Source organism: Falco peregrinus, chromosome 10, assembly GCF_023634155.1.
Source record: "Falco peregrinus isolate bFalPer1 chromosome 10, bFalPer1.pri, whole genome shotgun sequence".
NCBI lineage: Eukaryota > Metazoa > Chordata > Aves > Falconiformes > Falconidae > Falco > Falco peregrinus.
Genome location: NC_073730.1, coordinates 9,497,900 through 9,512,903, shown reverse-complemented (window position 1 = coordinate 9,512,903; position 15,004 = coordinate 9,497,900). Strand labels below are relative to the sequence as shown.

General features: G+C 47.3%; 1 protein-coding gene across 12 annotated transcripts in view; it reads right to left on the bottom strand.

The window, feature by feature from the left end:
* The window catches only part of PACS2 (phosphofurin acidic cluster sorting protein 2), an 83,452-nt gene that overhangs the window by 43,197 nt on the left and 25,251 nt on the right, over positions 1–15,004 (bottom strand). For 11 of the 12 annotated variants that reach the window (XM_055815199.1, XM_055815205.1, XM_055815201.1 and 8 more), the window contains 4 exons: positions 10,926–11,013; positions 7,581–7,670; positions 2,938–3,063; positions 735–897 (listed from right to left, as the gene is read on the bottom strand). In XM_055815199.1, coding sequence (XP_055671174.1) covers positions 735–897; positions 2,938–3,063; positions 7,581–7,670; positions 10,926–11,013 — 467 coding nt within the window. The remainder of the gene's footprint in view (positions 1–734; positions 898–2,937; positions 3,064–7,580; positions 7,671–10,925; positions 11,014–15,004) is intronic. The other variant, XM_055815209.1, reaches the window with a different exon arrangement.

The following is a 15,004-nucleotide window of genomic DNA, read 5'->3' as shown; positions in this document are numbered from 1 at the left end:
CTGTTAGGCAGCAGCAAGTAGAGAGGTTTCTCCACAGGGGAAGTTTCCTCCTAACACGGGCGTAACTGGCTTAAAGGAACAAGTAAGACATGCCAGGAGAGTCTGGATCCTGTACTGAAATGACACTTCAGGTGAGCTGCCTGGCCTTAGGCAACAACAAAGCATTTGCATGCACTACCTTCAACTGGTCACTCTTCTAGCAGCGAGCAAAGGGCTGGTACCACATAAAAAGATTGTCACAAGTAGAAACCCAATGACTTCCCTATACAGTGCACAGCATGGATTTACACTCATTAAACAGGCTAAAGTCCACAGCAAAACACGTTGCAGGTCTCATCTAAGCTAACATGATTTATTGTAGAATACTGAAAGGAAAAGGAAGTTCGAAGAGTAGCTTAATCATGAATCTCCTGAATACACCACTGTTAGCCAGGCGAGAAGTTACAGGTTCTCAACACACCTACCAGTAATGCTGGAAGAGTGTTGGTGAGAACACAGCTAACCCTTGCTGGATGGCTCAGCCCCAGTGTGATATGCAGGAGAAGCTTTGACAATTCAAACCCCCACTCCTGTCACACTCCGCGCTCACATAGCAACAGGTTTGCGAAGTGAGTTATCTTTGCATCAATCAGTTACAGACACAGCAGTCCCAGTAAGCATCTAAGCCCAGATGGTGTTTAACTCCAGCAAGTTCAGAAGACACTGGTCCTCAGAGTATGTGGTCCTACTCTTACCTGTAGACTTGATTTTCTGGCTGGCCTGCATAGTGCTGTCTTCATGGTCAATCGGCTGACTTGACAAGGAGAAGATCCAGATTTCTGCTACCTTCACTGCAGCCTCTTTGATGTTGCTGAAAAGGCTCAGAACCTGACCACCTTCTGTTGGGTGCTGCATGACCTGGGACAGAAATCAAGCAGTAGAAATCTGCATTCAAATGTATTTAAACCTCCATTATTTGCATGCTACAGGAGTTATTTATGTTAGTGGAGTTACTCCACATTTCCAAGTACAGAAGCAAGCCAACACCCTGCAACTGCAGGAGCCACTTGCAGGCAATACACAATGCTAGTTGAGATTTTATTTGACTACTAATGTAAGTGATGGAAGGAAAGAAAAAGCATTCCGAGCTTGACAGTTGATTAGTTCACCCTTGAAGGAAAATACTTGACTACCTCATTACCATGTATTTGCTTCCACAGCACAGTACTGATTTGAATTATCAAGTTACCAACCTTCTGAACACCTAATTAAGGAACTCAATTTTGTGTTAAAGCGCTACAGAAGAGCTGGTAAAGGCAAAAATTCTTGGTGAGGTACAATGCAAAGCGCTTCCTAAAGCAAAAATCCCTGCTCCAGAGAGCTGACACCTGAATCTCAAGACGAGCTGGCCACCCCAGGATAATGAAGCAGTGGGTCACAAAAAACAAGACAATGGTGGATTCAGAGGGACACCTCTGTGTGGGTTTCTCCTTTGTTTGCCACCCCCAGCTCACAGGGCTCTTCCTAAGAACCTAAGACTTATGTTCTTCTCTTGCCCCACCAAAATCAGAAAGTGCTTCTCCATGTCTGCACCTCAGCTTCCTAACACACGCCAGGCTGCTTCACATGGCTTTAAGAAGACCTGAGCTGATGAGGAACATGTGCCTCCCTGCTCTTGAGCTCTGCTCAGACTCACAACTCCAATTCATTGCTTTGTTTCAACAGCTAACTTTTTTTTTTTTAAATTTTAAGAAACACATCTGTGCTGTTTAGGGGTCATTACAGTATAAACTGCAAAAGGCGCATGTGTCTAAAATTTGTTTTCCTGAGGTCTTCAATTTCAGAAATATTCCAGATGAGCTGGAGAGCAACCATTTCCTAACAAAGTGAACCTTTGAAATTTTTTCACCTTCTAACCTCAGTCAGCTGACATTACAAAAAGACGTAAGAAAAACCACATGCAGCAGCAAATAGCCAACACTTAGAAGTTCACTGATGGGTCTAATTAACGGCCCCACGTGTTTTCTGCCTTACAGCGGTATTTAATTTCTAGTTCTTAAACAAATCAAACGCACTACAGAATAAATGTGAGCTATAATACCACAAATCAGAATTTGGCCAACTGAAATGGGAGTTGTTCACCATTTTACTGCAAGTCTAAGGGAAGCTGAACTCATGCACAAGGAGTGGTCTTTAAAATTAATTATTTTATATAGTAATAACTCACCACACCATAACACTAGCTTATTTTGGATGGAAACTATTTGTTGACAGAATGCAGTCTGATGAAAAATACTGGTATAAGCTGAACTTGCTACTGCTAAGCCCATTCTAAACACTCAGAAACAGAAACAGCAGAGATTAAACAGGGCGTGAAATAATGAAGCATGGAGCTAAGCCATTCAGAAAGCCTTAGTGAATAATTTATCCATACTTGATTCCAGCACTAATTTTCAGGTGTAAATCTGAAAGTTTTATCATTTAACTCTCATGAATTGAACTCCACCTGAATTACCAACAGCCATGAAAAAAGAATTGCAAAGGGTGTTTCAAGCAAAATGAAACTACTTGATCCTGAACTCTCATCCGGTGGCACAGAGAAGCACAGCAGACCTTGCTTTTACATTTCTTAGGGCTAGAAAGCTTGTCTGAGTGATACTATCTGTTGTGTTCTGCACTTATGATCTCCCTAACTCTGAAAAAAACCCATACAACAACAACAAAACCCTCAAAAGCTAATAAATTAGCCTCATGAAAGCTTTAGCTATCAAGATACTATCCAGAAAATGTCCAGTATTATTACTCAGTAGTAATATCTGAATGCTGATTACAGTTACTAAGGCTTCTATATGAAATCCCACCAGGTTATTCCCAATGAGTGAAAGTGACAACGCTGGGTTTAAAGAGAAGGGAAAACATCCACCTTTGTAAATAGCGATCATGTCAAACAATGCTCACCTCAGCCATGTTGATAGACCCCACGGCCAGAGTCTTGTAGCCTAAAATGGTTCGGTTCTTGTACCGCTTCCGCCGCTGCAGCATGATCTGAAGCTTGTTGCCTTCTCTCTTCAAGAAGTGAGGGTACTGTGGTTGGAAACACAATGGAATTTATTATGTCTGCTGTTTATCCATCTCCCAGGCTGCCTGCTTCACAAGTAAACTCAATTCTCAGGGACTAACCTCAGGGCTTTCAGAAGTGCCTAAGCTAGCTTGCACTCAGCGGACAATCCTTCATCGTCCCAAGGAAGCCTTCATCTCTGCCCAGTTTGGGATCAGCTGAGCCCAAGCCTGGTTCCAGAGTGATGAGCCGCCGCCAGGAGATGCTTCCCCCAACAGCTAGAAGAGGTTGCCCAGAACTGGAGCCCCAAAGGTGCTGCCGGGGCACGGGCTGCCCTGCACAAACACAGCAGGCAGCACGCAGTGGCAGAGACAGCTGCAGACCCCCCCCCCGCCTCTTGGCAGGAGACTGCCCTCCCTCCAGCACAAGGACACTTCTCTGTGTTTGACCCTCTACTGCACATGTTTAAGAGCCTATCGTGCTCTGAATGGCAAGCAAAAAGAGGCACGGCTATGAAGAGCCCCAAGGACTTGCTGATGCCTCTTGGTAACGCGCCGATTCCCTCCAGGACGATATGGTCTCCTTGAGGCACAGAGCTCTTGTAGCTGACAGTGTTTTCAAGCATTAACATACTCAAACTTCTGTTCCTCAAAGTGGTTGTATTTTACATAACTGAGTCAAGAAAAGCCCTGTCTTACTGCCAGGCTATGTTGCAAAGATATAAATCCTTCCAAGACACGTTCCGTACAAGAAAATACATTTACCTCCCCAAAACCTCCCCCAGAACAGAGAGGCTGTGAAGTCAAGCAGAGACCATCAGGGAAAGAGTAAGGTTAACCACGCCATCTCAGTTTGCCCTGCTTATCTGCACAGAGTAACAGTGCACTCAGGTCCGGCTTTCTGCCAGAATACTTGCCAGCACGCTGACAGTCCCCAGGGGACAGCTCACCAGCTGTGGGAGGAAGGAGTCATGCAATGGAAGAGCAATCTTCAAGAAAAGATACAACAGCCACCTGACCAGTCTCATCCCGAGAACAGAGGTGAATGGGACACATGTTCCAAGTATCCAAAATATGTAGCACTACGTAACCTGTAGACAGGAGAATCTGATCGCAGGGATCTCAAATAGGACATTCCCGGGTGAAGGATACTTCTCTCACAGGCAAGACCTGCATTCCCCCCCCCCCCCCCCCCCCCCCCCCCGCCTTGGGACATTATGAAAATAACTTCCTGCCCATCAAAACACTTGATAAATACAAATGCTGAGAGCCACGACAAAGCCAGAGATATTAATTTGCAGTCCAGAGCAAGCCTGACTGCTATGCGGAGAGCTGAGAACAGTGGTCACATAAACAAGCAGAATACTAATTACCTGATTGCTCTGCAAGGGCAAGATTTACTGTGCATTGCATGAGGAAGCAGCCCTGCAGAGGAACAGCAGCCCACATGATTAGAAGAACCTCAAAACACACCTGCATCCAGACACCAATGGAGCCTGTGACTTTACAGATGTGAAACAGGCTCCATGTCCCTGAACAGGGATAGAAGAAAGTTATCAAGGGGAAGGAGCAAGAGGGGCTCAAAAAGCCATAGGCACCTTTTGCATTCAATTTTTCCATCTCCTTGCCTCTGGGGCCCTTCCACATGTTGGATGGGTGCAGGGGAGAGGGTCTCCTTGCTCTCAGCTCAAAGCACCTGAGCCACACCAAGGCTGCAGCTGAAATCTAAAGTCACAGTTGGTCCCAAGCCAGCTTGACTTCAACGTGTACAATTTTCAGGGATTAAATTGGACAGTTTAAGTCCACATATGTGCAAGTTTCTGTTCTTCAAAGGTGTGCTGCCTGGCCACCCCTGGTGAGCATTCACAGAGATGGTCAAAGAAAGATACAGAGAGACTCAGGCCATTCAGCTGCTCTGTTAAAAGCAAGGGCCTCTAGAAGAAAAATCAGAGCCATTGGCATAGCACAGACAAGCTGGTTTTAACACTAGCCATGGCTTATCAACTCTACAAAACGGTTTCAACAAAAACTTTTCAGTAATTGTCAGTCCGTGACAGAGACTAGAAAAGCGAACAGTTTGACTCAAAACATTTGAAAAGACGACTTTTAGAGGAAGCACCAAGCACCCCAAGGCACCTCCAAGAGGTGAGGAGGCCATCACACCCACCAGAACAGCGAGAGTCAGGGCAAGACATTCCTTCTGAAGCCCCAGGTGATGTAATTCCCTTCCATCCAGAAAGGTTTATTAGATTAAACACAGGAACTACGTGCTCCAGAGAGCTGTGATGTTGTGCTTGAAATATCTAGAGAATTTCACTTGATCCTGTGAAACCCACGGAGGGTCAGAAGCAGCAGGCATTCCAGCAGTAAGGGTGATGGTAGCTCACCTGCCAGAGAGGCTACCACTGGTCTAGCCCTAGCCAGCAATGTGAAACAGGATCAGACACACCACTAACTCCAGTCTTACCCCAGTTGTGTAATAGAGCAACAGGAAACTCCTCCCTTCTGCTTGAGCGGAGGCCTGCCAGACACAATGGGCTGCTCGCTATTATGCCAGCCAGTACCATCAGCTTTCCAGCTTAGCTCTTACAAGAAAAATGCTCTGTGCAAAACCCAAGAATTTCACCCAGAAGAAGCTGCTGAAGAGATGGTGACTGTGAAGATACAAGAGGCTGCAGATCTAGACAGCTAGCACAAAGCAAGGCATACAGTTTGAAGAGTTGACAGTGCAATATGGAGCTACTGGCTGCTGCAAGATATTGAGACCTTGTTCTGTGACGTCCACATGCTTTTACTTTGCAGCCCATCACCACTCTCAAATATATCCCAGGCACTAAATTCAGACTGCATCTGGCTTAAGCTGCAGTTGTTAGCTAGGAGTAGCTTCCAGCAGTCATCCAATTAAGAAACAATAAAAGCTGTCATAAAAATCCTGCAATGCCATTTCAGGAAGGCTTCCCAGGCCTTACTGCATCCAAGACCACCAACCCTTCCTGCAGTCAGAGACCAGCAGCACATCTCTGCATTAAGCTTGCTCACCTCTTCTGAAGGCTCAGTGTCACAGATATCACTCTCCCCTATTCTGGCTCAATTCCAAGCCCCTTCAAGGAATACAGAGTTAAAGGCATTGCTCTGCGTCCTGCTGCAGCATTACTCCAAGTCCCAGAAAAAAACCCCAGCAGATTCCCAATTAATTCCAAAAGATCTGCAGAAATACTTGCTCCTTGCTGACACAGGACTTGCAGAGGGAGACCTGGCTCATCTTACAGCCCTGCTACCAACCATGGGAGAGCTGCAGCCCCAGGATCCAAGCATATTCCTGGCATGTGGCTTTGTTTTTCCTGTTCACAAAGGAGGGGATGCAATGCTGCAGTTAACTCGGTCTGCGGGCTGCATCAGGACAGAACCAGAATCATCAGCCACCTGTACGTCTGCCTGGGCAGCCACAGCGTTATCGTTCATCTGCAGTGAAATCTTACCGGCTTCGAGTCCGCCCTGGTCTGAGTAACAACCAGTCTGTCTCACATCATCACTTGAGCCTTTCTCCTTACCAAATCAAACTCTTGACTTCAAGATCGAACCAATAGTTCCAAAACACAGGTGATACAAATATGAACATTTCTGAGCATCTGTCTGGTTCTGCTTTATGCATGCAGGATCCTCCCTCTTGCTTGCAGCAAGCCAGTCTCTATCTTATTTCCCTCCTCAGGAGGTAGCACCAGGGCAGCATGCTTTAAGGAAAAGAGGAACCAATAAAATACTGTTGCTCCAATTCCCAGCTACTCCTATGACTCCAGAGCCAGGAGTAACTGAATACTCTTCCTGCTTCCCTACATGGTGCCTCCCTCGGCAACTCCAAATCAGAGGTTCACCTGTCCCATTCCTACCTACCACCTTCTGTCAGCCTGATGCTCCATGCCACCCTCCGTGATTGCCACCCTTCAGTGCTTACTCATGGGGAAGGCAACAAAAGTCAAAAAAAGAGCCATCCTGCTCTGCTCCAGTTCTTGCCACAGCCATAACATGAAGAGGACTGACTGCAAAGTCCTCACCTTCCTGAGATCCAAACACAGGATGCGCAACACAGAAGGTCCCCTAACACTGCAAACCAGCACCATGCTCAAGGCCTCAGTGCTGATAGGCAATTCAGACACATTTGTGTTGTTGCAATGAGGACACGCAAATTGCAGCTAGCATCTAACTTGCCTGTTCCCCCCAGACAACTCAGAATTAGAGATCTGCTTCCATGACACAGGGTTGGCCCCAAGAACAATTTAAGGGTTTATATAGCAGCCTTCTTATTGGGCTTCCCCCTCCCCAGATCCTGGAAGCACCTAGGCTATTTTTACTCAAATTCTCCACAGAGACAAGGGACAAGCCAAAAGAGCTCCAATAGCTTTTCAGAAATGGCTGGGACTGCCTTAAGAACAAGCATCTCTGGCAGGACTAGAATGATCTTCACCTCGGACTCACAAGGCACCTCTGCTCACCGCTAAGCAGCAAGTCCAGCAAGCCCACATGCCCCAAGGCCACAGCCACCTTACCTGCAGTGAGAAGGTCAGTGCAAGCTCCGTCTCCACATGTCCACTCGGGGGCAATACAATCTCGTGAGACCGCAGGATGCGCTTGGAACCCTGTACAGAAACAAAGTCCACCGGGTGAATTCCCCAGAAGGCAGCCCTTGCATCCCACCCCAGTCCTATTTACTGAAAACCAGGAAACACTGTCAGGGACTACCACAGAGAAAGTGAATGGATGGGTCTGACCTTGCACTTCTGTGAAATATTAATAAGATGAAAGGGAGAGATTTGACTAATAAAGATTTGGGTATATTTACTGTTCCTAACTACAACAAAGCAGCTTTTGTTCTGCCAACCCCCAGCATTCAAAAGCTATGAGTCAGCTCCCACCCCTCAGGATGAAATCTCATATTTTTATTCCAGGCAATAGGTACAAGGCTCATCTCCTGGGTTTGGAGGCTGCAGCATCTTGCTTAAACCTCTGTCGACAGCCGTGACAGACTGGTCTTTTCTTCTGGCGCACATACCTCTCCCTGGGGACAGTGGAGATTTAAACCTGTTTAAACAACTGCGAGTCATCAGGGTTATAAAAGAAAAAAAATCCACTGAGCATCACAGTGGAGTCTAGAGACTTGATGATACTACAGGGTAACTCCAAATCAACACTGTGCTTGGGCTGCTGTACACTAGCCAAGTTACTGGGCTGTTTGCTGTGTGAGTATTTCATTGCAGGGAATGTTTCAGGGAAAACTAGCAGGAAAGAATGACAGAGTGCTGCCTAGCAAATCCTTCTGCACTGTTCAAACACGGTGGCAAGTTTCAGAGGTCCCTGGCTCAGTATTCTGCTGAGACTGCAGATCTGGCTTTGTCCCCATGGGCTGGTCTCCCAGATGCACAGAACTGAGGCCATCAAAAAAGCAGCATCTGGGAAACCAGCAACAGACTCGGGGGCTAAACACCTCCCAGCTAAACCCGAAGAGAAATATGGTCTGGCTATAGCAGCCTCGCATAGCATCCTGAGAGCAGAGAGAAGCAGAGACTCATTTACAACCCTTCCTCCCCAAACGTGTTGCTCAGGCAGCCAGAGCGAACACTGTGATTTGCAGCAGTGCCTCAGCTCCTACCCAACGCAGCGCTGGCTCCTCTGTGGAAAAGCCGAGGTGCCTAAGCGGATCAGAAGACAGCAGAGTGAGAAACTGAAGGGCTCCCCCCGGGAAAAGCAGTGCGCATGTAAGTAAAGCACAGTTAGCCTCGCCGCTGGCAACAGTGGCATCTGTTCCATGCTGCTCCTAATAGCAGCAATCTTGCTTTACTTGTTATGCAACTCTAAATCTAATGAAAGACCAAATATAGCCGCTTTTAAAAGACCGCAGTAGATAAATAGAGCAACGGCTCAGGAAATAACAGTTGACAACCCTTTGAACATCACTGTTCAGGAGGCTGCAAGGAGACACGGGAAATGCAGGTAAGATGCTCTCATTAGGTCTGAATTCAGTCATCCCATCTGGAAGGACTCCAGTGTCTGACACCTCTCACAAAATTCCCCATACAAAGGCAGTGAGTCATCTGACAGAGATCATATATTTGATGATCCAGTATCACCAGCCTCAAACAATAGCCATGTCAGAAATCCGAGTGCTGGCAAATTAAGTGTCCCTGAAAGAGCTTGTCAGCATCATCGTCATAACCTGCAAGCTAAAAAGGGACTTTTAATAACAGGGCTTCAGAGCTGCCCATGTCCGAGACAGCTGCAGTGCTACTGACCCACCGTTAAATCGCACATCACAAAGAAATATGGGTGCTGATCCAGCACAAGGGACACCCAAGGTGAGACTCTTTGGGACAGTGGTTATTCCAGCCCGTCACCTCTAGGTCAACTGGACAGACATATCAAGGGCAGAGTAAGGATGGCCTGGGGATGCAAGCTGCTGCCTCAGGCTTGGCAGATGAGCACCCCAAACAGGGCAAGTCCTGCCTTCGAGTTCCTCAGGGATCTGCCCTGGTGTAGAGAGGGCTGCAGAACTACTACTCAGGTTCCAGCATCTAAACTACTGTAGCAAGGCAGATCACAACACGTACCCAAAACAGACAAGAAAGTCCCACGTGTTACAATTCCCTTTGCACTTGGAGGTCTGAGGCAAGCTTTCACCCATAAAAAGCATAAGCACTCAGCAGCAACCTGAACATGAAAAGAAGGTTTTGCTCCAGTAAAACCTACTGAATTCTCCAACCCAAGTCTGACACACTCTGAGTGTAGATCATTCACTGACAAGCCTCAGGCCCTCAGTGTGATGCAGCCAAAGCTTTCAGTCCTGATAAGCAATATCTGACAGCCTGAGAGCCCACAGCTGCGCTTCTTCTGAGGTTCCCATGAATCCAGGTGTGTGAAACAATTCCCTGACTTTCCGTTCCCTGCTGCGGGTGCATGAACTGCCTTCCAACAGGGACACATTTTTACCCCAGATGGACTGCTCATGGAGATGAGATGCTGGTTAAATTCCGAGCTGCATGTTCTGGCACCATAAAGCCTTCACGATTTCACATTCCAAGCTAGATTTTGTGCGCTTTGACACAACCATCTCTCTGCAGGGGTTTGCTGGCTCTTTATTAGAAAAGCAGCTGCTTTTCAGCATAGTTAATGGTATTTTTCTACTTGTAGGTCTGCTAGGCCTTTACTCGTTAAGTACTTCAGCATTTGCAGTGGTGGAAGCATGTGAGCTGAACTGATGCTGTGACGCACTGTGGAACCAAGTCCCCTTCCTTCCCAGCCTGCCTCCAGGCAGTGTGACCTACATGTAGGCACCTAATTACATGGCAGGAACGTATGCTGTAAAGTGGGTTATTGACCTAAGATGACAGCTGTATTTTATGGAAACAAACTAAAATGTACAGGTACCCTACAAATCCGCTGGCAAGCACCTGGCTATGAAATGACTTGGTCTTGACAGCAGAGCTGCTCGTCAGCAGAAGGCAGCCCGAACTCCAGACCCCCCAAACCAGGACCAAGGTACCAAGATGTTCAGCCCTAAAGTTAGCTGAAGCATGTTAAATAGAGAACCAGGTATCTGATTTAGTAACAGTTCAGGAAGCAGAGGTGAGCATATGATCTGTAAAGAACATTTTCACATACAGATAAGCTCATGCTGAGCCCTCAGTGAACAACATTCTTCACTTACAACAGTGAAAAACAGTAGGAACATGGGGGAAGGATCAGAAGAGCCCCTCCACACATCTAGAATGCCCTGATGTACTCAGGAAGAAGCCTGTGGCTGCAGTGGATCCTCACGTGGTGGTGAAGCTCAGTTCAGGCATCTGCCAGTATTTTTAGCCAAAGAACACGTTTAATTCTTAGAACTGAGCAGCAATTACCTGCATTTTGACAGCAATGACCCCAGAAATAAGCTCCTTATCCAATTCCTTTAAGACTACCAGTTTCTTTAATGTCAAGCTGCACAACCTGCAAACAGGAACAGAAGAGAAACAGTTATAATCATGTCTGAAAAAGGAAAAGCTCTGAACAGCTTTTACACACAGCAGTATCCCAGTTTGTGGGTAAACAGGCTCCCAAGACAAGCCACACACTGATACAGACATAAAGACAGCACAAACACATGAGGTTTCCCTGGCTTTTCAGACTGAATTTCTTGAGCCTTTCACAAATACAAGGAGGCAGGCAGGAGGTATGTCTCTGATGCAGACCCATGGCCACATGAGAGCACCTCACAGCATGGACTTCCACTGACCACAGCCTGGGAACTCGTGCTCAGACCAAAAGCTTTCAGGTCAGAGGAATTAAATTCCAGCAATATAAAAGCACTGGGTCAGTCTAATTTTAAACTCATCTACAAAGCTTTCCTAGACTGTTAAGCTTTTTCAGTTTCAGACTGCTGGCTCGCAAAGATCTCGCTCCCACCTCCTCCTGTCAACCCACACATTCTCCTCCTCACCCCCAAACAAAAGTGCTAGCCAGTGGCTCAGGCATCTGTAATGGAAAAGGGGGAAAAAAAAAGAAAGGAGGAGAGGACTGAAGCAGTGCCCTCTGGCCCTGGCATTCACATGCCACACATATGCAAGTAAATCACATTCTTCACCCAGGCAATGCTACATTGTTCTGGTTTGAAGCTGTTTGCACTTCTGCCTTCCCGCACGGGGAGCTTGGGAGGGGAAGAAGTTTGAACTAGGTGCAGCTGAGTTAAGGCTCTGAGGTAATGGGACTACAGCATTGTTGGCACTTTCACAATGTCACAGAAGTTACCACCAGCTGGTGTAATTAAGGCATGCCTAGAAACAAACTTCAGGCAAAAAAACTTGAAGCAAAGACAGCTCAGCTTGAGGAAAGCAGGGGCCAGAGAAAGTTGCCCGGTGGGCTCTGGTGACTAGACATCATCTCTCATGCTGGCCAGGAGCCAGCACTGCCTGTGTCGGGTCCCTGCCTCACGGCATGGGCATCTTTGGCCTCTGCTGTGGGATGTCAGCAAGCCTCAGCATGGCTCCTCTGAAACGCACTGCAGAACTGTCTCTCCTAGACAGAAGTGTAACATCAGGGCTACTCATGAAGGGGCCAAGTCCAGCAGTAGATGGGAAGGGAAGAGGAACCGATGCTGGATTTTGGTACATGTCCAGGCAGCAGTAGCACAAGTGCCATTGACTGAAGCCTGCACTTGAACTACAGGACTCCACACCGGTACCAGGAACCCGACAAGTCACCTCTGCAAGGGTGACGTGCACCTCCACCACCTTCTACATCACAGTGGGAAGCTGAAACATTGCTTTGCTGCAGAGCCTGAAGGGTAGACATGGTCAGCATGGGTGCAAAACTGCAGGAGAAATATAACTAAAGGCCCTTCCCGACAGGAGCAGTGGTAGATGTTGAAGCAACTGCTGCCTGCTTCATCCAGAAATACCTGTGGCTCTTCCTGAACTCTGCCCTCTCACATGGGGCTGGGAACAGGAAAGAGCCAGTCCTAGCTCTTAAAGTCTTCACTGAAGCACCTCTCCAAACCTGCCCTTACCAGCCTCTTCTCCACCCAGCCCACGCTACCTGCTCCCTCTACTCATTTGCAAAGCACTGGTTCCTGCTATGAGCCCCTTAAAAATCAAGGGAAAGCGAGAATTACAAGCTCTGCATCAGAAGACAGTACAGCCAGCCAGAGATGTTATAGAAATTACAAGGAAGGTGAAAAAACTGGGTCTGCCTGGGCATCCGTTCCCCTCTGTCACACCACCAGCAGCTGTGCAGAGTGTCATCAAGACAAACGTGCTAGAGATCGTGAGCCTGGAGGCACTGGGTTCTGGAGGAAGGATGGCAGAAGCGGGCAGGACAGCTGCAGCTGCTGCTGGGCTGGTGGAGGGGAAACCAAGCATGCTGTCACCGTGGCCAGGGCCCCCCCCTGCACGAAGCAGGCATCTGCAGAAGCAGGAGAGCACAGGCCAGCGTGTTCAATTGCAAACCTAAGAGTCCCTGTGCACTGCAAGTCAGGTGAAGCTGCATCCCTCAACCCAGAGCACAGCATAGGCTGCCAGCTTTCCCACCCCATCTTGAACAAAACAGCAAGCACAGACACAGGCAGCTGCTGCCACGAAACTGCCAGGCCAGGATCTGGAGGAAGGAGGCTGTGATGCCATTTGTTTTCTTTGTAACACTGTAGCTGGAGGACAATTGCGCTCAGCCTGCCAAAACCCACAATGCTAGGGCCAGTCAGGTGCCGAGAGCAGAGGTAGGACAACACACTGGCATTGTCTCAGCTAACAGGCAAGGAACAAAGGCCTTTTCTCTCCAGCCCTGAGCTCGAGGATGAAAAAGGTACGGGAAGAAACAATGGTGTTCTCAGCACACACAGCAGAGCACAAGGAGCGCGTTCTGTTCTCCGCCGAGCATTCCTTCAATTCATCATTTATGAGCTTTGATCAAGCTCTGTGGAGCACTTGCTGCTTGGAAAAAAAAATAAAAAAAAAATTTAAAAGCCTCCTTTACAGTGATCAGAAAAACAGAAGCAGTTAAAAAAGACATGGGACACATCTGCTTTCTTTATCCCCCATTCCTGGGCCGATGGTACTAAAAGGCACTTCACACAAAAAACAATGAAATGTGTCTATTCTCCATCGGGGGTGGGAGATAAAAATCAGACCGTTTAAATCCCACCAAATCACTCTCATCCTCAACATGCTTATCGTTCCAGGTCTTCAGTCTAAGTCTGCAGCTTACACATCAAAGCAGCTTTGGAATATGCGGCAGAAAGCAGCCATACCTTACTGAAATAATCACAAAAAGGCATATTCCAAGCATGTCACTGCATCCAGAGCCAGCGTCGTGCCCCTGCCACCAGCACAAGGAACCTGAACCACTCACACCTGCAGGTACAGCAAGGATTTGTCTGCCACAACCAGCTCTGATAACGGCAGCACCTCTTCCATACACTTATCTTTTGCCTAGGTTTTGCTGTACTTTCATCAGGTCTCAAGGATCAGGAAGGGGACTGGTCTCACAAAATATTTCTATCAACAAGCCAGTTAAGATTAAATACTGGTAGGAAAAACAGGACAGACACAGGTGGACCTGAAACGATCTGAAAAAAGAACAAGGTTACATTTACAAGTTTCTAATGCACACATAGATCTCCTGATCTCCGTGAACACAGGGAAAATAACCTGTCACGCGCACACAGACACAAAGGGGACCTGAGGAAGCCTCAAGTCTGGAGCCGATTGAGCCTGAAGTATTTTGAACGGTCTATAAAAAGCCTGGGGCTGCAATACAGGAGGTACAGACAAACCCTTTCTTTGCATGTTTGTTTCAGCAGTGACCTGTGGTTGCACGTGGGGAGTTAAGGTAGCAAAAACCCTAAGTTAGCCGAAGCAGCGTTAAATAAGGGTGATGGAAATGCGAGAGCCAAGATTTCCACCCTTTTCTGAAGGCTCATAGTAGATCTCCCCGCTAGGAGCACAGCTGTGTCCCACACAGCAGCAGGCAGTGCCTGCCGAGGAGCTTGCACCCCCCTCCAGTCACACATGTCCCCCCCATGGCGAGGAGGCATAAGGTACTTGCCTGACCCCATTCTCAGGTTAACAAATCATGAGACAGCTTAATGTGTTCTACAAGAATAAAACTCTTCATCTTTTTACATCACTGCTGCAAGAACACAGTTTTAAAGAGAAAACCTGGACCTGACCCAATAGTTTTGACTCGTCCTGCTAATGGAAGTTGTTCATGATGAAGTTACTCAGCACAATTTGTTCAAAGAGGCAGCTATCTGCAAAGAATATAACATTTTGGTAACCAAGATCCAGCAAACATGTCCAGAACAACCAAATAAAGTGTTGCATTCTTTACTCACTGGATGTTTTGCTTTTGCATCCCTCTAAATAGGAAGATCAGGAAAATAAACCCTCTCCAAGAAAGAGTCGGCCTCACTGAATTAAATGTCTGTTTCTCCACAGGGAGCACAGTA